The sequence below is a fragment of the Drosophila takahashii genome, chromosome 2L (genome assembly GCF_030179915.1).
Source record: "Drosophila takahashii strain IR98-3 E-12201 chromosome 2L, DtakHiC1v2, whole genome shotgun sequence".
NCBI classification, from domain to species: Eukaryota; Metazoa; Arthropoda; class Insecta; order Diptera; family Drosophilidae; genus Drosophila; species Drosophila takahashii.
The window spans coordinates 16,270,598-16,292,858 of NC_091678.1; the positions used below are offsets into that span (position 1 = coordinate 16,270,598).

A 22,261-nucleotide genomic window follows, 5' to 3' on the forward strand; every position below is an offset into this window, starting at 1 on the left:
CTCGCAGCGGATGCAATTCCTACAAAATGATAATTTATGATAATGATGCTTCCGTTATGGGGAGCACAAAACTGGACACAGGGCATTGGATTGTGTGCGCCGTGCCGCATATAAAATTCATCAGCCAGCCAGTGAGATATGGCGAAAAATTTGCCAGTTTCATTCATTTTACGGGTCGGGCCTCGCATATTTATTGATAATTTCCGTGAATTTCGCAGCAGTCAAGCGAAAGCGGAAGTTATGCCATTTGCTGCATGCCCGCCCACAAAAAGGACAATAAATAGTTGCTGTCGCCCGCCGAAATGGGCGTGGCAGTGGGTTAGAGTGACTGTGGGAGCACAAAATCAAAGAGCCTATCGATTGCGATGATTTGCCTTGTTTATTGTCTCAGTTAAGGCGGTGTACGCGCTTGCTCCCCCCTATAAAACCCCCTTTGCCACCCTTCCAAATTGTTTCGACTGCCCCTGAGTATTTATGGGTTACGCTCGAGCAACAATAGCAACAACAATGACAGTGGGCTAGTCCATTGTCTGCGATTATCAATAAACATTAGCCAAACAATGGGATGTTCAGTGTCAGTGGCTCCCCCATTTCGGTGAGCCTTCTAATGACCTTGAAAATTAGTTCCTGCATAAATCTCTCACACCCAACTCTCATTGCCCCACCTCACCCCGTTTGCCAATAATAAGTTCTTAATTATTGTTTATTATTTATCGCCGATTGCATATTAATTGCTCGCCGTATGACAAAAATTCCATTTTAATTTGCATTTACAAACATATGGATGGTCGGTCAGAAGCACTGACAATATGGTCGAAATCAGCACATGGCTGATGCACTGCATCCGCTTTTGGTCAACGGCAGGAAGATTCATTAAGGCTTTATAAAATTCAGTGAACCACAGCGCACTTAATAACACACTATTTACAAATTTAATTAATTAATCTTATGAGAAAATTATCCTATAAAACACATTTATAATTTGGGGCGAAATTCGAGTGGATTTCATACCATATAGCACAAATCGTTTATTGGAAAATTTTTAGACAATTAATTATGGCTTTGTTCTTTTTCAAACAACAACAACAACTTATCAAAGATTTCAGATTTTCAGACAAACATTCTTACGATTTAAAAAGTACGATTTTTTACTTTGGCATCGATACCATTATATTTATATAATTAAAATCATTCCCACGTTCTTGGAATTTATATTAATTCCTAGAAGCATCTTTTAGTTCCTGATTTCATTTAGAAAAACATTTTGGATAACCTTTTGAATTATTGTGCTGATTAGAAATGATGACGAAGGCAGCCAAAAAAAAAATAATTTTTGGCAGTTTTTAGAATTTGGAACCTCTTATGTACAATCTACATAAACATTATATACAAACTAGCTGGATTAGGCATTGATTACACAAATGCAATGCCTATAAAATAGCGGGATCAGTGAAAAAATGTTCAGTGTCTACTTTTAATTGCTACGTAAAGGTCTAACAATTTTTTACACAATGCGTGAATTTTTAATATTCATCCTTTTCGGAGTTCTTGTTGAAGTTACCCTTGGAAGCGGATTGGTAAGCTAATGTGTGCAGCTTGGTGACCAAATTTTGGTAATTTTGTCGTTTTTATAGCAGTCTTCCAATGACCTCGAGAGAAGACTCGTGAATCTGGAAGCCCGGCAATTCGCTGATAACGATGCCTTAGAAGAGAGAATTCAGAGATTGGAAATCCACTTGCCCATCCAACGGAGAATTGAAATCTCGCAATCGTACCCTGTGTATTCATCTCCTTCTCTGGAGCAAGCGGAGCATGTTGATAACGAAAAAATTATTGGTGAGAAATTCGACAAATTGGAGGATGGATTAAAAAAAGAGTTGGCTGAGCAACTGGGTAAACTAATTTTAAAATTCGACGAAGTAATTGGAAAGTTAGCACCGATAGAAAAGGAAAGTTCCAGCAGCAAGCGATCCGAAAAATTTCAGAAGATTGGTGAAAAATATTACTATATTGAAAATGACGTTCAGAAGGACTGGTCCGATGCCAAGGATATTTGTTCGGAGATGGAAGGACATCTTGTGACTCTTCAAAATGAAAAGGAGTGGAAGGCACTTGCAGAGCATCTGAGCAGCGACAAAAACTATTGGGTGGACATTAACGACAAAGGAGAAGAAGATGAATTTATATCTGACTTTACCGAAAAGGAAGCAAGTTTCTTAAAGTGGCGTGAGGGCGAACCTAATAATGCGCCTGATAAACCCTATTATGAAGATTGTGTGGAATTGCGAGGAGATTCTAAATTTTATATGAATGACGCTCAGTGCTCAAATCGGGCTTATTTTATTTGCGAAGAGTCTGATTTGTAATTTAAATTAATAATCAGAAGATTTTCCAAAGAATATAAAGTTTAAATGATGTAATTAAGAAGCATTTTTTGAACTGGTATGGGTTTCTTATGCGTAAATTCTACACATTTTGGTAGACCTATTGAATTTTTGTGAATTGCTGATAAGAGGCAACGGAACAAAAACTACTTTTTAGCAGATATTTTAAAATGTTTTTAAAATGCATAAACAGTTTTAATATTGCCCGTCCATTTATACAAAAATTTCATCAGTTTTAAAGCTATTTGTATAAAGCTTTCCCAGAAGTCTTCTTTCTGTTACAGGTATAAATTGGAACTTATGTAAACTTACTTACTTACTTTTATGGAAAAAATACAGCAAATTTTTAAAGATTTCAGACTTTTATACAAACATTCTTACGATTTAAAAAATACAGTTTTCTACTGTGGCATCTATACACTCCGAAAACAAATTTTCCTTAACTTAAGTCCATTGACTTTGATTTAAGCAATAATTGCTTTAAAATGGCTAACAAGTCTATACGTGGACTTAAAAATGTTCATCCCATATAAATTTTAAGTCGAAATAGACTAAAAATGGACTTAAGTCCATGTAACAGTCCAAATGGCCTTAGGTCCATTTTTAGTCCATTTAAACTTTTAAGTCCATGTATAGCCTTAGTTAGCCATTTTCAGTCGATCTTTCCTTAATTTAAAGTCCATGGACTTTAAATTAATTTTTTAACTGGGTGTATCATTATATTTATATAATTAAAATAATTCCCAAGTTTTTGAAATTTATATTAATTCTATGAAGCATCTTTTAGTTTCTGATTTCATTTACAAAAATAAAATATTTTGGATAACCTTTTCAATTATTGTGCTGATTAGAAATGATGACGAAGCAAAAAATTCTTTTTTGGCAATTTTTAGAATTCGGAACCTCTTGTACAATCTACAAAAAACAATATATACAAACTAGCTTGATTAGGCACTGATTACACAAATGCGATGCGTATAAAATAAGGGGGATCAGTCAAATATTGTTCAGTGTCTACTTTTAATTGCTACGTAAAGGTTTAACATTTTTGTACAAAATGCGTGCATTTTTAATATTCATCCTTTTCGGAGTTCTTGTTGAAGTTACATTTGGAAGGGGATTGGTAAGCTAATGTGTTTACAAACAAACAAACTGAACAAAAGTTGTAATTTTGTTGTTTTTATAGCAGTATTCCAGTGACCTAGAGCGAAGACTAGTGACTCTGGAAGCCCGGCAATTTGCTGATAACGATGCCTTTGAAGACAGAATTCGAAGATTAGAAATCCACTTGCCCATCCAGCGGAGACTTGAAATTTCGCAGTCTAACCCTGTGGATTCATCTTCTTCTCTGGAGAAAAAGGAGCATGTTGATAACGAAAAAATTATTAGTGACAGACTCGACAAACTGGAGGATGGCTTAAAAAAAGAGTTTGCGGATCAACTAGGGAACTTAACTTCAAAATTCGAAGGCCTAGTTGAAAAGTTGCCCTTGTTAGAAAACAAAGTGGCATTCGGCAAGACTGGAAAAAAGTTTAAGAAGATCGGTGAAAAGTATTATATTATCGAAAATGACGTTCAGGTGGACAGGGTCTCTGCCAAGACTATTTGTTCTTACATTAATGGACGTCTAGTGTCTCTTCAAAATGAAGCGGAGTGGAAGTCACTTACCGAGAACCTGAACAGCGACAAAAACTATTGGATGGACATTACCGACAGTGAAGATGAAGGAAAATTTTTATCTGACTTAACCGAGAAAAAAGCAAGCTTCTTAAAGTGGATGGAGGGCGAACCTAATAATGGAGCTGATAATGATTTTGTTGAAGATTGTGTGGAAATGCGAGGAGATTCTAAATTCTATATGAATGACGCTCAGTGCTCAAATCGGGCTAATTTTATTTGTGAACTCGTAATTTAAATACGAATTTTCAGTTATTTCAGCAAAAATAAAATTAATATGATTTTATACGACGCATATATGGCATTAGCTATTCGCTTGGAACATTATTTTGGAACAGGATCAAATTTTTGGGTAAAAACACATTTCTTTATTGGGTGTGTTTCTACACAGAGAAAACTAAAAATGAAAATAAAACGTTTTAAAAAGCATATATAAATCAAAATTTGTATGAAGCGTTTTCGATTTTGCGACCGCTATAGTCGGGTTGGTGTCCCGACTATCTAATACCCGTCACTCAGCTAAAGGGCGTGCGAACGCTGTACTTGTGTTGGTGTCCCGACTACACTCATAAAAATTAATTTCTAAATTTTGGAAATCTCGCCATTGAATCGGCCTACCTTTGAAAATAGAAAAAAAATTTCTTGTTATTAGAAAATTGTCCTTTGAATACAGAAAACCTTTCTTGATGGAAAAAATTCAAGAAAGAATTTTTCTTAAAAATAGAAAAATGAAAATCTCATATGTTTGTTTTGCCGTCGCAGCCAAAACATTTTTGTACGTATTTAATGACAAAATCACCTTTGAATATATGAATGAAATGACCCTAGAATATAGGAAAGTAGCCATTGACTTCCTTCGGCTGCCGAATGTTAACGACAAGAAAAACGAAGTGGGACGAAGGGCCTACCCGGCTACCGACTTCTCTGATCCCCCGAGCGTCAGTTGTGAAAAAAATTCGTGAGTGATGGACGTGATTTTCAAGCGGATAAGAGGTGAAGCCTTTTTCCGAATATTCAAAGGTATGTAAATATGTATATAATTTTTTGTATAGCGGGCGTACAATTGTATGTATGTAATTAAAGGATACATTTCAAATCTCTTTACCAAGCGTATACCAATTTAGGTGAATTGTTTTTTAGCTAAGAGCTACGTACATACATACATTTGTACATAAATTTGTGGGTGTACAGTTCTATAATAACTTTATCTTATTACTCGCATTTTATTTATTTTTCAGAGTGAAAATACCTGCAGTTGCATCAGCCAAATAATTTGTTTGTAGAAGCTGTAATTTTGTTTTAAAACCTTCTAAGGTAAGAAAAATATGTTGTATTTGTTTGACATACTTATGTATGCATGTAAATATCTATGCATGTACGCGGCTCACCCGATCTGAAACCCGATTTTCAACCCTTTCATATTCTGCTCGTCTCTCTCGCTCGCTTGACCTACGCGTCGCGACGTTTCTCTCTTCACCTTCTTAAAACTGACACGATCTGCCCTGCTTACATTCGGTCTCCCTTCGCGCAAAGGACTGTATGTAAATATATATGTATGTATGTACGTGTCTCTCCCGTGCCTCTCTCTCTCTGAAATTCGATTTTCAACCCTTCATTTTCTACCTGTCTTGCTCCTCTCCCTCGGTCGTCTGTCCAACGTGTTTGTATTTTGGCTATTATTAACATTACATTATTTCAAAAAAGTTGTTCATCTAAAAACAAATCATTGATATCCCAATAACTCTTTTTTTTATAGATGAGGAAAGGCGAAGAAAATGGATCACCTTGGGTCATATGAAGTTCAACAGACCTTGGGTAATAATAATGTTTTCTTGAGTCAAAAATGTGTTATTTAAAAATGTTTAAATGTTAAGTGTTAAATGTTTTAAATGTAAATAAATATAATATGCAAAAGAAAAAACCAAGTTACATTTTATTTTTAGGGTTTCAGTGTTAATATAAAACTTCCTTTCAAGAAATATTATTTCTTAAATCAAGAAATAAAATTTCTTGAAAGGAAATTTAAACAAGAAAGAATTTTTCTTGTTTAAAAGGTGCCTTTCTAAAAAACCCTTTCTTGTTTTAAGAAATTTAATTTCTTGAAACAAGAAACAAACCACCTTTGAAACAAGAATCGCCTTTCTTGTTTTAAGAAATATTTTTTCTTGTTTTTATGGTGGCTTTCTAAAAAACCCTTTCTTGTTTTAAGAAATTTAATTTCTTAAAACAAGAAATATTTTTTCTTGTTTTAATGGTGCCTTTCAAAAAAACCATTTCTTGAAACAAAGGTGAGGTCGCCTTTGGCAAAAATTCAAGAAAGAATTTTCTAGATTTTAAGGAAATTCTTCGATTTTTTTTTATGAGTGTAATAACACTGTGCAGCATTTTTACTGTTTTTTAAATTTACCTCGACAAATTTACAAACAAAGTTTGATGTTGTAATGGATCTCTTCCTGGTAATATTGTATTGATTATAATTTTACTATTAGACTAATTGGATAAAAAAAAGTTACAACATCAAACTTTTAAAAACACAAGGCGGCCACACTACTACTATTTTGACCGCAGTTGTATGTTTTTAAGTTTTTTGACTATGTTTTCTGGAATTTATTTCTGCCATAAAAAAAATCCTAAAATTATTTTAAGTATGGGGTTTGAAAGATAAAGGGTGTATCTTTTAAAAAACTTTAACATTGAATCAAACCATGCATCCATTTGCCTCTGAGAGCTCCGCAAAGTTGGCCAATTTCAGCATTTTTCGAACTTTGAGGTCCTTTTGCGAAGAATCCTTGCGTCGGGGAACTTTTTTGAAAACGCAGTTTAACTTGGGAATTCGTAACGAATCCAAAAATATAGCATCCATCGAGGTAAATTTTTGATGCTGCATAGTGTAATCGTAACTCAGCTAAAGGGAGTGCGAGGGAGATAGATATATAAATTTTGATTGCGTATAACTTTTTAATGAATGGTCCGATTTGAACAATGTATAAATATACACAACAAAATGGCATTTATACTTCTCGGAAATCTTTAGAGATGTGGGCGCAGGACCCATTTTAAAATCGTTAGTGGGCGATTGTGGGCGTTAGAGGGGGCGTGGCGCTCGGCTAAAATAAACTTGCGCTACGTAGCTTTTGTAGTTTCCGAGATCTCAGCGTTCATACAGACGGACAGACGGACATGGCTAGATCGACTAGGCTAGTGCCCCTGATCAAGAATATATATACTTTATGGGGTCGGAAACGCTTCCTTCTAGGTGTTACATACTTTTGCACGAATCTAATATACCCCTTTACTCTACGAGTAACGGGTATAAAAATATTTTTTCTCGGATGGCCACAGTACTTGTGTGATGAGTTCTAAAAAGTTTAAACCAAAAATAGATGTTCGGACTTTTTAGCAAATATTTCATATTTTGACTACTGTGCTGTGAAGGAGACAATGTAGATGAATTTCTATACACTTAAAATTTTTTTTTAGCAAATTGCCTATGGAAGCAAATCCATACTGCCGATTTTTTCTATATTTCTGGAAAACTTCTTAAATTTAATAAATTTTGATTATTTTATAGAAAATTTTCTTTACCAGTAGAAAGCGAAGCAAGTCCATTGGCGATTTTTTAAAATATAGGGGCAATTAATATTTTGAGTGTAAAGTAAAAGTATATAACAGCTAGAAGGAAGAATCAGGGTCACTAGCCGAGTCGATCTAGCCATGTTTGTCTGTGTATCCGTCTGTCTATCTGTCTGTCTATCCGTCTGTCTGTCCGTCTGTATGAACGCTGAGATCTCGGAAACTAAAAAAGCTAGAAAGTTGGGATTACCCACACATATTCTTGGGTTTTCTACGCTGCGCAAGTTTATTTCAGCGGAGTACCACTCGACTATAGCGTTCTCTCTTGTTAAAACTAATATTTAACAAAGAAAAACTTTAAAGAAGAAGGAAAGATCAAGAATTTAATGTTAAAATAATAACAAAACAATGTTAAAAAAATGTTTTATTTTTTTACTTCTTCTGAGATTAATTTTTAGTTAATTTCTAAAAGATTTACACCAACAATATATATATTGATTTTTATCAGCGCCCAAAAGTTGTTGATTTGAGTTCCAACATTGTGGAAGTATTTATGTAACATGTTGATAAGAGATGACGACAATGGCAACCAAACAAAACAATACTTTTTGCAGATTATTTGAAATTCGGAACCTTATGTACACTCAGAAAAAAACGCATCCTAAATTTGAGCGCGGTTTATACTTGATTTCGGATAGTATTTTTTGGGCTTGTTTTAAGAATGAGAATGTTGGGCGTTCTTGAATTAAGAATAAATTATTCTTAAAACCCAAATTATCCGCAAATGTTCTTGATTCCAGAACATAATAATTCAATAAACAGGACTAAACAAGAACGATTTATCCTAAACCCAAGTATAATTTATTCTAAAAAAATAATTTTTCATGGTAAGCACAAACATTCTTAATGTGATTACTAAAAGTACTTAATTTCAGAAAATTAGGTTTTAGTATTCTGTAAATAAGAATGAATTATTCTCATCAGTAGTATTAAAATTAAAAAATAATAAGCATTTTGACAAGTACAATTTGTGCTTAAGCCAATGTTAAAATGTACTAATTAATTTAGTTAACGAGTTCCAATATTGATTAAAGTAAAATAGAATTGGCACTAGACTAAAAAAGATTAGTTCACAAAAACTGTATAATGTAGGTACATATGTTTATAAAACACAAGTAGTTCAATATTATTAAAAATTAAGAGTTAGATCCTCAAAACAAGCAAATTTTGTTAAATCGGAGAAAATTTTGAAATTAATAATTGTTATTAAATACTGTGAAAAACGTGCATCATATATGCCAAAATACGATTCGATTTGAAAAACATTTAAATTCATAGCTAAGAAATAAATTCTCAAAACAAGCCGATTTTATGTTTAAATCGGGGAGAAAATAGCAAATTACGGATTTTGTGTCACTCCATTTTTAACTTGTTAAGAGGTGTTTTTGTTTTATATTATTTAAAACTAAGAATTAAATTCTCAACACAAGTACACGTTGTACTTAAATTAAGTATGCAAATAAAAGTACTTATGTAGGTTTTTTGGTCATCGCCGCGTAAGAGCGAGCGTGGCCAAGCTGTTAGAACGTCCGACTGTGGTGCGTGAGGTTGCGGGATCGAATCCTGGGAGAGGTATATGATTTTAAGAAAAATGTTTCGTAAGTATAAAACACATTTTTATCTACAAATCTTTATACATTTATGAGTAATTAAGTTTAAGATTATACAAAATAAGTATTGTTAACTAATAAAACAACACAATGATTTATACTATTAGTTTAAGAATATTTCATACTTCATTTGAGCATAGCTTATACCTCATTTACAAGTAAATCGGATTAAATTTGTACAAATAATAATATTAACCCTTCACTCTAAAGCAATTTTCATTAAATTTTTAAAATTGTTTTTTTATTTTTTACATTATTTGAGTAGAATTTATACTTAATTTAAGTATAATTAATTCTGGGTTCAAGAACATTTCATACTTAATTACGCCCGAAAATGTTCTCAAATTAAGAATGTCGGTTTAAGAATAAAACGTGAAAAAACAAGCCCATTTCGTACCTGTCGACCTTTCAAGACCATTTGGGCTTGAAACAAGCACAATGTGCTTGGTTTTGTTTCTGAGTGTACAATGTATATACAGCTTGATTAGGCATTGATTAGACAAATGAGAAGATGCCTATATAATACGGAGAGTGGGGTTCAATTTACTCAGTGTCTACTCTTACTTGCTTCGTAAAAGTCTTAATTCTTTTTCAATATGCGAGCATTGTTAAAAATATTCCTTTTAGGAGTTTTTGTCCAAATAACCCTTGGAATAGGATTGGTAAGCTAGTTTTGTCATCTTGCTGACTAAAAGTTTAAATTCTTTCGATTTAATTTCAGTCTTCCAATGACCTAGAGCGAAGACTCGTGAATCTGGAAGCCCGGCAAATTGCTGATAATGATGCCTTTGAAGAGCGAATTCAAAGATTAGAGAACCACTTGCCCATCCAACGTAGAATTGAAATTACTCAATCCAACCCTGTGAACTCGCATCTTTCTCTGGACAATGCGGAGAATGTTGATATCGAAAAAATGGTTGGTGACAGACTCGACAAATTGAAAAATGGCTTAAAGAAAGAGTTGGCGGATCAACTGAGAAACCTCACTTCGAAATTCGACGGCATTGTAGATAAGTTTCCCTCGATAGAAAATAATGTGGCATTCGGCAAGACTGGAAACAAATTTAAGAAGATTGGTGAAAAGTATTATATTATCGAAAATGACGCTCAGGTGGACTGGGACTCTGCCAAGACTATTTGTTCTTACGTTAATGGACATCTGGTGTCTCTTCAAAATGAAGCGGAGTGGAAGGCACTTGCCGAGAACCTGAAAACCGACAGAAACTATTGGGTGGATATTAATGACAAGGAACAAGAAAAAAAATTTGTATCTGACTTAACCGAGAAAGAAGCAAGCTTCTTAAAGTGGCGTGAGGGCGAACCTAATAATGGAGGCGATGACGATGATGATGATGACGATGATGACGATGATGATTCTGATGATTCTGATGATGTTTCTGTTATTGAAGATTGTGTGGAATTGCGAGGAGATTCTAAATTTTATATGAATGACGCTCAGTGCTCAAATCGGGCTAATTTTATTTGCGAAGCATTTGATTTGTAATTTAAAGTAATAATTAGAAGATATTCCACCGAATATAAAGTTTAAAAGATGAAATTAAGAAGCGCTTTTTGAACTGGGATGGGTTTCTTATGTCCATGAATATAAATTTTACACAATTTCGACATTTTGGTAGACTGAATTTGAATTTTTTTGAATTGTTGATAAGAGGCAACTCAATAAAAACTATTTGTTAGCAGCAAGGACCGTAAAAAATCATTATTTGAGATTCCTTTTTTAGCAGATCTTTTAGAATGTCTTATATAGTTTCAGTGGCTCTCCCATTTCGGTGAGCCTTCTAATGACCTTGAAAATTAGTTTCTGCATAAATCTCTCACACCCAACTCTCATTCCCCACAACACCCCTTTGCCAATAATAAGTTCTTAATTATTGTTTATTATTTATCGCCGATTTATTTTGCAATTACAAACATATGGCTGGACACTCAGAAGCACTGACAATAGGGCGGTTCGATTTGTATGGGGCCGAAAAAAGTAATGAATCGTCTAGGGGGAACGTAACCTTTAAAGGATTCTAAGCCATATTGGTGAACATACTTATGGTCTAAAATGACGTTTGACCCCCCCCCCCCCCCCCCAACGCGAATGAAAAATACAGCTTTTTTTGAGGAAAGTATCTAGTAGTCAGCTCATATGTATTACTAAATTTGAAATAAAAATTTGAAATTTATATTCACTCGCACTCCCTTTATTCGAGTGACGGGTATTAGATAGTCGGGACACCAACCCGACTATAGCGTTCGCTTTTGTTTTACTTTGGAATCTTCTTTTCTATTAGTGATTGACTGGACCTGTTTATTCAACATAATGGCATCTATATTATTATATTTATATTATTAACATCATTCCCAAGTTCTTGGAAAATAGATTAATTCTTAGAAGCATCTTTAAGTTCTTGATTTCATTTACAAATATAAAACATTTTTGGTGACCTATTAACTTATTGTGTTGATTAGAAATGATGACGAAGGCAGCCTAATAAAATACCGTTTGCAAGATTTTTTAGAATTTGGAACCTCTTATGTATAATTTACTTATACAATGTATATAAACAACCTTGATTAGGCATTGATTAAACAAATCCGATGCCTATAAAAAAGGCGGGATAGCGAAAAAAATGTTCAGTGTCTTCTTTTAAAAGCTACGTAAAAGTTCAACCAACACAATGAGTGAATTTTTTAAATTGTTCCTTTTCGGAGTTCTTGTTCAAATTACTTTTGGGAGGGGATTGGTAAGCTAGTTTGCTCAACTTGATGATCAAAAGTATTAATTTTGTCGTACCTATTTATAGCAGTACACGAATGACCTAGAGCGAAGACTCGTGACTCTGGAAGCCCGGCAATTTGCTGATAACGATGCCTTAGAAGAGAGAATTCAGAGATTGGAAATCCACTTGCCCATCCAACGGAGAATCTCGGAATCTAACCCTGTGGATTCATCTCCTTCTCTGGAGCAAGAGCATGTTGATAACGAAAAAATTATTGGTGATAAATTCGACAAATTGGAGGATGGATTAAAAAAAGAGTTGGCTGAGCAACTGGGTAAACTTACTTTAAAATTCGACGAAATAATTGGAAAGTTAGCACCGATAGAAAAGGAAAGTTCCAGCAGCAAGCGATCCGAAAAATTTCAGAAGATTGGTGAAAAATATTATTATATTGAAAATGACGTTCAGAAGGACTGGTTCGATGCCAAGGATGTTTGTTCGGAGATGGAAGGACATCTTGTGACTCTTCAAAATGAAAAGGAGTGGAAGGCACTTGCAGAGCATCTGAGCAGCGACAAAAACTATTGGGTGGACATTAACGACAAAGATGATGAAAATGAATTTATATCTGACTTTACCGAAAAGAAAGCAAGTTTCTTAAAGTGGCGTGAGGGCGAACCTAATAATGGAGGTGATGATGATGATATTAATTTTGAAGATTGTGTGGAATTGCGAGGAGATTCCAAATTCTATATGAATGACGCTCTGTGCTCAAATCGGGCTAATTTTATTTGCGAAAAGTCTGATTTGTAATTTAATTAGAAGATATTCCACCGAATATAAAGTTTAAATGATTAAATTAAGAATCGCTTTTTGAACTGGGTTTCTCCTGTGCATCAATATAAATTCTATACGATTTCAACAGTTTAGTAGACCTATTGATTTTTTTCGAATTGCTGAAAGGAGGCAACAGAACAAAAACTACTTTTTAGCAGATCTTTTAGAACGTCTTATAAAAAACATAAAAGGTATAAATAGTTTAAATATTGTCCGGCCATTTATACGAAAATTTGCCTTTCACTTTTAAAATAAAAAATAAAGAAACTTAGAACTTTTTTATTTTTGACATATTCAGCATAATTTAAATTTTTAGAATTACGAATCAAATATTATAGAAAATAAACAACTAAATTAAATAGCTGCCATAGGATCGGAAAATGCATTCAAAAATAATACGAATTTTTAAATGCCAATTTTTTATCAATCTTTCCGAAGCTACCTTCCTGTCTTGTTATATAAGACAACAGACAACTTTTGGCATTCAAAATACGAAATGACTATTTGCTCAACTGCATTGAGCCGAGCTGCTCATTTGCAAGAATTTAAAGTACACTTGCCAGTTGCATATGAATATGGAAATAGTTTGCCTTATCTGTCCTGCAGTCTGGCTCTGACTTTGGCAAAATACGGCGGCAAATGGAGCCAAAAGTTATGGACGAACCGAAGACTTCCATTTCCTCGATTCGAGAAACTTTCGTTGGGATAATGCGAATCCCACAGTGAGCGAAGTGTTTGGCATAAAGTTATGCGTCAGCCAAACAACAATAAAATAATAAAATTTTTTGTTAGCCAACTCACAATTGGGTTGGTAAGTCGGGGGAAATCCCTCCACCATTATTTGGGTGTTTTTTTTTGGCAATTCGCGACTGGTTCGACGCTGGGCCATAAACTTTTCCAGGAATATCGAAAGTTTCCTCGCATCGCGTTCGGCTCGGCGAAAAGCAAGAAGCTTCGAGCTGCGCGAGAGACACACAAAGGCTACAAAACTTATAACGAGAAAACTTTGCCACTTGGCAAATGCGCGATAAAGAAACAAACGGAACAGAACGGAGCAAAATAGAGCTGGGCTCCGAGGAGAGATGAGATGAGCAGCCAAACTAGGAGCGAAGAAGATGCCGTCGAGTTGATACCAATACCAGAGCTAACTTGGCCGAATGCAGAATGAGAGCAGGCTTGATATCCCACCTCTGGCGACCTTCGAGCTCCCTGCCTATGGATGGCAGGGTTCGAAACTAAGCATCTTTTAAGTTTTTTTTATTAATTAACAAATTATGCACTTATAATAGACGAAGGCCGAAATAAATAGGACAGAAGTAGAACAACCCGGAAATGTACATGAACTTAAATTAATTAATTTATTAAGTTAAGAACTTTAATAAAACAAAACAAAAAAAAATGTAGTATTAAATAACTGTAGCCCATGGGCTTATAGAAATGTTTTCCAATCTTTCCAAATCGTCATTTAGTTAAATAAGTGTAAGACCTGGTTTATTCGGATATATCCGAGCTAAAGAATATTTTGCAGGGTACTCTGGAGCAGCGATTGGATAAAAACTTGCTCAACCTCAACCCACAGAGCCGCCGGCTGGCTAAATATAAAACTTCGGCACAAGCTGAATTTTTCGCTGACAATGGAAAAGCAGAGGGAAAACTCAAGAAAACTCATTCGCGCGTTTTAACTAACTAGCAGAGGGAGCGAGTAAGCTTGCGAGCACAAGGAAAAGCTGGCGAAAATTATTATTTACGCACGGATGGTGTCATCTAATTATGAATTCATTTTCGTTTTCTATGCCAGCACCGGCACGGGCACCGGCACCCACAACAAGCGACTTTCTTGGCTTTTCTGTGGTCCTTTGGCCAGGTCTGAGAAATTAACAAAATGCGACCGCAGTTGGACAATGCACCTGCAGAGCTGAGAAGCAGCTTTCCGATCACCATTCTTCCCATTTGGTGGGTCGCTTTTAATGCCGTATTTTGCATGAGATTTTTTCCAGGCCGCCACGATAAAAAGTTTTGCTGCACGCAGCAATTTCAGCATTTTGCATTCTTCACTCTGCATTTTTGCGCCCAAGTTGCATTTTAGCCTAGACCGGGGGACTCGACCAAAGGAAATTTCATGCTCTTTGAAAACTTGTTAAAGTATGATAACCACAATGCAGGCCACACCTCCCGCCCCCTCCACAAACATGCGTTCATGTTCCCCCAGGAGAATTCCAAGCCAAAGAATCGCCGCAAATAATAATAAGCAAGTTGAATTCCAGAGCACGGGACTCGTTAACTCGCCTCCGAAAGTTAAGAAATGCATAAAATTTGTTAACAAGCTAGAAAAAATAAGAGGGAAAGAATAATGCCTTGTTCATACTTATCCGAGGGTGGCCAGCACCTACAACAAGGCAACCATTTTCTTAGAGGAAATAGTTAACAAGCACGAAATTTTCTTTCCAATACCCTTGCTTAAATGGAATTACGACGAAGAGAACATCTTTTTCGCGACTTTAATATTTTTATTAAAAATAGATTTTTTAGGCTTAGAGTCGAAAGACTAATTCACCCGCAATCGAATTTACATTAAATATAAATTATAAATTTTATCTAAATTTCTAAAATAAAAAATAAAATGTTGTAAAACCCTAAAGATGCTTATCAATTGTGAATCTGAAATTTAATGGATTTTAATAAATGGTTACCTTTTAAAAGAGCACTCAGATTTTGTATTTAAACTACGGAAATTTTTCTCGTTTTTGAGAATTATAAACGCTTTTATTTTTAGAAAGGAGGCTTTGTTCGCGTTATACCTCAGGCAGAAAGTTTCCCTAATGAAATCCGAATATAAATAAATCTTATTTGTTTTCTAAGTGCCAAACCAATGCTGTTCGTAGCTATTAACTCTCTTAAAGCCCAATACAAAAATTATGCATATTTTTCTGTTGAAAGTAAGGTAATAAAATAAATAATTTAAAATTGCATTTCAATTGTGTTTTTTTTGTGTTTTCATTCCTTTCTTTATGGCAGCTCGCATATTTTGCGGTTTCAGTATTTTTCCTGCCACTTATTTCACCGCTAATTGCATTTTAATGTAAATTAATGAATCTGCGCACTTAATTTGGCCGCATTGCCCCCGTCCCCTTTACTCGTGCTTTTTGAGGTTGGGCCTGTCAACTTGTCTGGCCGCCATCCTCCAAGATACATTTTGACTCATTGGATTTCGCGGAACAACAACAAGAATTTGGCTCATTAGCCGGTCGTGTTGAAAGCTGATACTTCGATATTTCTTCAGTTTCTCTTTTTAGCGTGAATGTTTTGATAAATGATTGAAATAAATGATGCTAGCTTTTCGGTACTGCCAAATTAACACGAACTCCGGAGCTTACTTAAGTGACGCAAAAGCCGATCACCTTATGTATAAAACTCTTTTAAAAAGTTATCTCTTTAAAAGAGTTAGAAAATATGTACATTAGGGTCGACTTTTTTTGTATGCAATTTTTAAGGCAATGCTATATTGCCTTTTGTTATCCTTAATCCATAAAAGAAAGAAAAAGTAAAAATAATTCGTTTTATGCGGTGTGCAACGGCTTTAAAGTTTATTACGCAAATTTCAGAATCATCTAAATGCCGTAGACTTAATTTTATAATTTGACAGTGTTTCAAAACGTATCTCAATCACTTTCCTGATTATCACTTTCCCGAGATTTTTAACAAGGGATGGAGTCGATGATAAAATTCAAGTCCCTGGGAGACAAATACAACTGAAAAATAATAGTCGGCATTTCTTTGACCATAACGAACGCAAAAGTGACAGTTAATCTTCAATATTATAATATAGAATCTTTATTTTAGTGTGAGTCACACAAAAAAAAAAACAATACGGGTCGGGGATCGAACTCGGTCCTTTTGGTACGGAGACAGAAGCTCTACAAGCTAGGCTACGTCCAACTGTTAATAGGCATAAAATAAACTTTTACTTGACTCTTTTATTCGAGTGAAACAAAAAAGATGACAAGTGAAGAAAGGAAGAAAAATGTTGGACGCGTTCAGCATGATCACTGATGGATCAGTAATCAGTGATCAAGTTTGTTCTGCTGAACGCTCATGATACATTTCGCTGACGTAAAAGTAAAAGACATCAAAAAGTGCGCGTGCAATTTTAGAAAGGGTATTTTTCGTGCTCGTGCAACTTCAGCACTGCTCACAGCTATCGTGGATGCATAAAAATTCAAAATGGCTGAACAAATTCAAAGAATTCCACCGTATTGATGGATTTATTTAATTTTTATGTTAATAAGTTTCGATATTTCGACTATCTATACATGCCAGAAGCCATGTATCGTGTATCAAGAAAAGGCAGCGTACTATTTTTACGCTACCTGATACCTGATCACTGATGCAAAATTCTTGCATCATGATTAGTAATCACGTGCGTTCAGCACAACTATCGTAAGAAATCCCTCAGTGATCAGGTATCATGTTGTTCTGCTGAATGCGGCCACCATTTTGTAAAGGAGAATCAGGGCATCACACATAAAATTGGTATAAAAAAATTTACAAAACGTATTTATTAATTGTAATGTTAAACTCAAAATACAAAAAATCAATTAAAATGTGTTCAAAAATAATTGGTTAGGTAATTTAAAAGCGTCTGTTTATTGAATCAATTTAGTTTTATATTATTTATTAATATTAATATGATTTGCAAATAAAATTGGCCTGATTTATGCAACGAGCGTCGTTCATGTAAAAATCAGAATCTCCTCGCAATTCTACACAATCTTCATTATAATATGTATCAGGCCCATTATTAGGTTCGCCCTCACACCACTTTAGGAAGCTTGCTTCTTTTTTGGTTAAGTCAGATACAAAAACTCCTTCATCTTCTTTGTCGTTTATGTCTACCCAATAGTTTTTGTCGCTGCTCAGATGCTCGGCAAGTGCCTTCCACTCCGCTTCATTTTGAAGAGTCACAAGATGTCCTCTCATTTTAGAACAAGTAGCTGTGGCATTAGACCAGTTCTCCTGGACTTCATTTTCAATGTAGTAATACTCTTCACCAATCTTCAGAAATTTTTCGGATCTATTGCTGCTAGAAGTTTCCTTTTATATAGGTGTTAACTTTTCAATTATTGCGTCGAATTTTAAAGTTAGTTTACCCAGCTGCTCAGCAATCTTTTTCTTTAATCCATCCTCCAATTTGTGTAAACAAATTTTAGGCCTTTACGTAGCAATTAAAAGTAGACACTGAACATTTTTTCACTGATATATAAGCATTGTATTTGTGTAATCAATGCCTAATCCATCTGGTTTGTATATAATGCTTCTAGAAATTAATTTAAATTCCAAGAACGTGAGAATGATTTTAATTATATATTTATATATAAATTATTCAATTTCAGGGGAAATTCGAATTTATCTTATAATTTATAAGTTATAAATCTATTTTTGTGCGTAGAACAGATCATATTTTCAACTTAGTGGGCAAAGTTAAAAAAAATTCAATACTATATTTCAGTATAACTTTTCTGCTTAGAGGACCAGGGCAATCTGAAAATTAGCCAAACGTGTTCCCACCTCCTGATTACCTGAGCATTTCCAGCTCTTTAAACATCGCACCCACTCAGCTAATTTTGCAACACATTTTGATAAGCTGGCAGCATATTTCTTTCCCCATTTTGTTTCCGTATTAAAAATATTGTTTGCTTCGCCTGTCCCCATCACATATACCACCGTCTGTATGTGCAAGCATGTTTTATACTGCCATTATGAAAATGCGACGCCTGTTTTGTGATTTTCCTCACATGTGTGAAATTGCATGTAGGTGCGAGAACAGTGAGGTGGGCGAGTGATGCATTAGAGACATAATAATTAAACGCGGCATGTGCTCATCATCATCGCAGGCATCATTATTATCAACATTTTTTCGCGATTCTAATAAGCCATTCGTGTTGTTGCAGATTTTTTCTCCCTTTTTTTCGCATGCCGTTGTTACTGCTATCCTCGCGCCAATTAGGGGAATTGTGTGCTATTTCCAATTTGAAAATTTCAGCTCATACCGCCCTTCTGGTTGGCTTCTGCCGTCTGGCTTAAGTGCCTGGCAAGGAAGCAACCAACCAACCAGGATGCAAAAATATCCGAAGGGATAATAGACAATGAGCGTCAATCATTCCAAATGCTCTTTTTCGGATTTTTGGTATTTATAATTAGCATTCACGAATTATTAAGAAACTTTATTTTATAATAATTACTGTAATGAAATTAAGAGATTCAATGGGTTCTATTTGAAGAAATTGTTGTAGTTTTTGTAAAATACACTAATACATAAAAGCACAAAAAAAAAAATAAGAAGAAAAATTTGAGTATAGAAAGCACCAAAGGGAATCTCTCCTCTTGTATACCCAGTGAAAGGGAAAAAAACATACAAAACAAAGGAAAATTTGCGATTTATTTGACGTTAAACTTCCGCGATGTGTTTTCTTCGTGTGCGTGTGCTTGTTAGGGTGTTGTCCATTAGCCAAAATGGAGCAGACTATTTTTGATTTAATGAGCCATGGTCTAATGGATTTTGATGCTTCCCCAACTGTAATTAAACCCTCACCGCCAAAAAAAAAGAAAAATCGTTTATTTCGAGTTACCTCAAGTCTTCTTTTGTTAGACACAAGGAAGTTGCAGGCAAGTTTTATTTGAAGGACCTTGTGTAAAAGCAATGAACATGTTATCTTGAATACAATTGAGAAAACTTATCACTCTAAGATATTCTTGGGAAGTATACTTATATTGTTTTCACAGAATAGATATAATTTTGGGGTGTTTAGTAAATCTTCAAGAAAATATTAGACCATCGGTAAAACCCGAAATACCTAGCTCGAATCAAAATCTCAGACATCAGGGGTGCAAACTGAAAGTGCGGCCGAAAAAAAGCCAAGTGAAATAAAATAAACAAACAAATGCCTCATTACATGCGAAATTAAATTTAAATGTTTGCTTAATGCGATTCCAGAGTTGCCCGTGGTGCTCCGGAGTCCGTAGTCCTTAGTCCGGACCACCGGGCTCTGAATACGACTGGAAAGGGGCGGAAAAGGTATACGGAACTAAACAAACCCAAGCACCAGGGCCATCAAATTTAATTTCATTTTGAAGCCCTGGGCTAACCAAGGATGATGACGACGATGACGATGGTGACGGGTCGCCGACGCATGCTTAGAAAAATATTTCTGGTATTTTCCGCCTCCATTTTTCCCCATTTCGGTTGTTGTTTTCCTTTTTTCCCCCTGCAGTTTTTGGGTTCTTTACTGAGTGGAGAAATTAGAATTTTTGCGTGTGTCTGCGGTCGCCGCATTTGGACGCCGACGGATGCCGCCATCGCCCCCGGTCGCTTTTCCTGACACCCCGTCCTCCTCCGAATAGCACCCAGAATTTAATATATTTATACAGGGTGAGTCCATGGTGAGCAGGCTATATTCGTATTGTCCACCGATGAACAGGTTTTTTCTTTTTTTCTATGATATATTTTAAGGAATTTTAACTCTACTCTATCCCCTCTTGAACGGTCGGAAATACTTTTGAATGTTTTTCTAATTAGTTAAAATTTAACATACGGACGAAAAAAACGTAAATAGGAAAACCCCAAAAGTGTATGGTATTGTCATATTGTATAATACAAATATATTTAAAAATATCGTTGAAAATATCAAATATTTGGAATATTTTGAACTTACAGTTAATAGTAAATGCCAACCTATAGGTGATTTAAAAATTTTTTTAATGGGTAGAAAGTTGTCGAGCTTTCCTCTTAATTCCTATTTAACCAGAATCTGGCGGAGACAAAGTCATAATAATTTCAATATTTTTGTTGTCGTTGATGTGCCTGTCAGCGGCAAACTGTCAGGGCGTTTATTTGACAGCCGCTGGGGATTAGAGGGGTATGCGGTGCTGGGAGACTGATGGGGCGGCGGATGGTCGGTGGTTTTTGGGCGGCACGCTCAATTAAAATATATAATTTTTGCGAAATACGACGGGAATAAAATAAGCGAAGCAACGGGAGCCGGGAAGATCCTTGTTGGGATCTGCATCCCATTGCATTCACATGGCCATAAATTAAAAACTTAATAACGAGCGGCGCACAGGATCCGAGCCGAAACCAGGACATGCCCAATACGTGTGTCCTGCTCCTGGCGACGTCCGCAGTCACGTCACCAATTCCCTATTCTCCCCGCTCACCTCCTCGCCATTCTTTCCTCCGGACGATGGGATGCGGCTGCGGCAGCAATAAATCGCTAACAGCAAATAAATCAACGCGCATAAATTCCAATGTTCGGCGAGGATGCCTGCCCCGACTTTATTTACGACATTGCGACAAAGACAGTTACGGCAAAATGCTGCCCCTACCCTCGGGGCCTCTATATGGCCGCGTCCATGCCCCTGGCAGCGCCTCTGACCCCGCCGCTGCCCCTTTGCAATGAGCGGTACGAGGTCAAGCCAATGGGGCAGATGTACCGTGGCTTATTGCCAAACTTCTTGAGATATATTTATTGTTAGAGTAATTTACAAAACTAAGAAATATTTCCCTAGTCTAGTGCAATCAATTCAAAGAGATTAAAGAAGATCTAACCAAGAATTTGTGAGGATATTTAAACTTTACAAACTGATTTTGTTTTGATCTTTACTTTAAACTAAATTGTCCTTAGGAATAATTATAGAAATTTACGGCTAAAAATATTTACTTTGTAATGTAGACACCACAAAAATGCTTTTATTCTACAAAACTAATTATTGTATTTGCATGAACTATCTAATAATTATTTATATGGGGAACTTTAAAATTTAATTATGTAAAAAAGTATAAAATATAATTCAAAAATTGACGATCATAGATAAACTACTTCAGCTATTTTTGATGTGAATAAGTAGAATATTAAAAAAACGAAATCACTTTCTTTAACGTTGATTACCATTCGCCCATACATGATTAAAAATCCATACAAATCCAGTCATAAAAGTTACTGCCGTTACTTGGCAAATGAGTCTTAATTAGAGGAAAAAGAACATAACAATTTCCATAACCAAAAACTGTCGAGCCAAGGCGAATTCGCATTCTGCGAGTGGCAAAGCCAATGAACATGAAAAAGGTTGACCTCAGTGTCGTGGCAATATGTTCTAGGAAAATGTCATCCAGCACTGTCCGTGGTTAACCAAAGAGGAGTCGCTTGCCAAGGGTTAAAAGGGTTAACCCTGGGCTAAAACAAAAAGGAGCGAGGAAAAAAAGGCAACGAAAATGGTAGTTGGCAGGAGGGTCAACGTCGACAAGGACGAGTATATTTGGCGCATTTAAACAAAGGGATGCCGTGTGCTAGGCAAATAGACAAAGGACATGCCCGGACACATGCGAGGCGCCAAATCA

The 22,261-nt window shown here is 35.4% G+C and overlaps 3 protein-coding genes and 2 long non-coding RNA genes across 6 annotated transcripts; all 5 read left to right on the forward strand.

The window, feature by feature from the left end:
• The first annotated feature begins 1,471 nt into the window (after positions 1-1,471).
• LOC108069483 (low affinity immunoglobulin epsilon Fc receptor-like) lies at positions 1,472-2,412 on the forward strand. Of its 2 annotated transcripts, none has more exons than XM_017159579.3 (2): positions 1,472-1,577; positions 1,635-2,412. In XM_017159579.3, exons 1-2 carry the CDS (start codon positions 1,512-1,514, stop codon positions 2,364-2,366), a joined length of 798 nt encoding a protein of 265 aa, XP_017015068.2. In that variant the 5' UTR covers positions 1,472-1,511; the 3' UTR covers positions 2,367-2,412. The 2 variants fall into 2 exon arrangements, with proteins under 2 accessions (XP_017015068.2, XP_017015076.2); XM_017159587.3 differs by having other exon boundaries at positions 1,487-1,577; positions 1,638-2,412.
• A 977-nt stretch (positions 2,413-3,389) lies between these two features.
• On the forward strand, positions 3,390-4,348 carry LOC108069464 (uncharacterized). Its single transcript, XR_011420609.1, has 2 exons — positions 3,390-3,507; positions 3,571-4,348. It is a non-coding gene; the product is annotated as an uncharacterized lncRNA (long non-coding RNA).
• Positions 4,349-4,752: 404 nt separating this feature from the next.
• Positions 4,753-6,016, forward strand: LOC138914966 (uncharacterized). Its single transcript, XR_011420668.1, has 3 exons — positions 4,753-5,081; positions 5,300-5,375; positions 5,818-6,016. It is a non-coding gene; the product is annotated as an uncharacterized lncRNA (long non-coding RNA).
• Positions 6,017-9,860: 3,844 nt separating this feature from the next.
• On the forward strand, positions 9,861-10,808 carry LOC108069444 (collectin-11-like). Its single transcript, XM_017159540.2, has 2 exons — positions 9,861-9,966; positions 10,026-10,808. The coding sequence occupies exons 1-2, from the start codon at positions 9,901-9,903 to the stop codon at positions 10,806-10,808; spliced, it is 849 nt and encodes a 282-aa protein (XP_017015029.1). The 5' UTR covers positions 9,861-9,900.
• Positions 10,809-11,915: 1,107 nt separating this feature from the next.
• On the forward strand, positions 11,916-12,899 carry LOC108069506 (low affinity immunoglobulin epsilon Fc receptor-like). Its single transcript, XM_017159610.3, has 2 exons — positions 11,916-12,057; positions 12,118-12,899. The coding sequence occupies exons 1-2, from the start codon at positions 11,992-11,994 to the stop codon at positions 12,844-12,846; spliced, it is 795 nt and encodes a 264-aa protein (XP_017015099.2). The 5' UTR covers positions 11,916-11,991; the 3' UTR covers positions 12,847-12,899.
• Positions 12,900-22,261: the final 9,362 nt, after the last annotated feature.

What these genes read in the sequence shown, in the direction of transcription:
- LOC108069506 (XM_017159610.3), top strand. Translation starts at nt 11,992, where the DNA reads ATGAGTGAATTTTTTAAATTGTTCCTTTTCGGAGTTCTTGTTCAAATT. An exon ending in TTACTTTTGGGAGGGGATTG is followed by an intron (nt 12,058 to 12,117) that starts GTAAGCTAGTTT and finishes ACCTATTTATAG; the next exon opens with CAGTACACGAATGACCTAGA.
- LOC108069483 (XM_017159579.3), top strand. Translation starts at nt 1,512, where the DNA reads ATGCGTGAATTTTTAATATTCATCCTTTTCGGAGTTCTTGTTGAAGTT. An exon ending in TTACCCTTGGAAGCGGATTG is followed by an intron (nt 1,578 to 1,634) that starts GTAAGCTAATGT and finishes TCGTTTTTATAG; the next exon opens with CAGTCTTCCAATGACCTCGA.
- LOC108069444 (XM_017159540.2), top strand. Translation starts at nt 9,901, where the DNA reads ATGCGAGCATTGTTAAAAATATTCCTTTTAGGAGTTTTTGTCCAAATA. An exon ending in TAACCCTTGGAATAGGATTG is followed by an intron (nt 9,967 to 10,025) that starts GTAAGCTAGTTT and finishes ATTTAATTTCAG; the next exon opens with TCTTCCAATGACCTAGAGCG.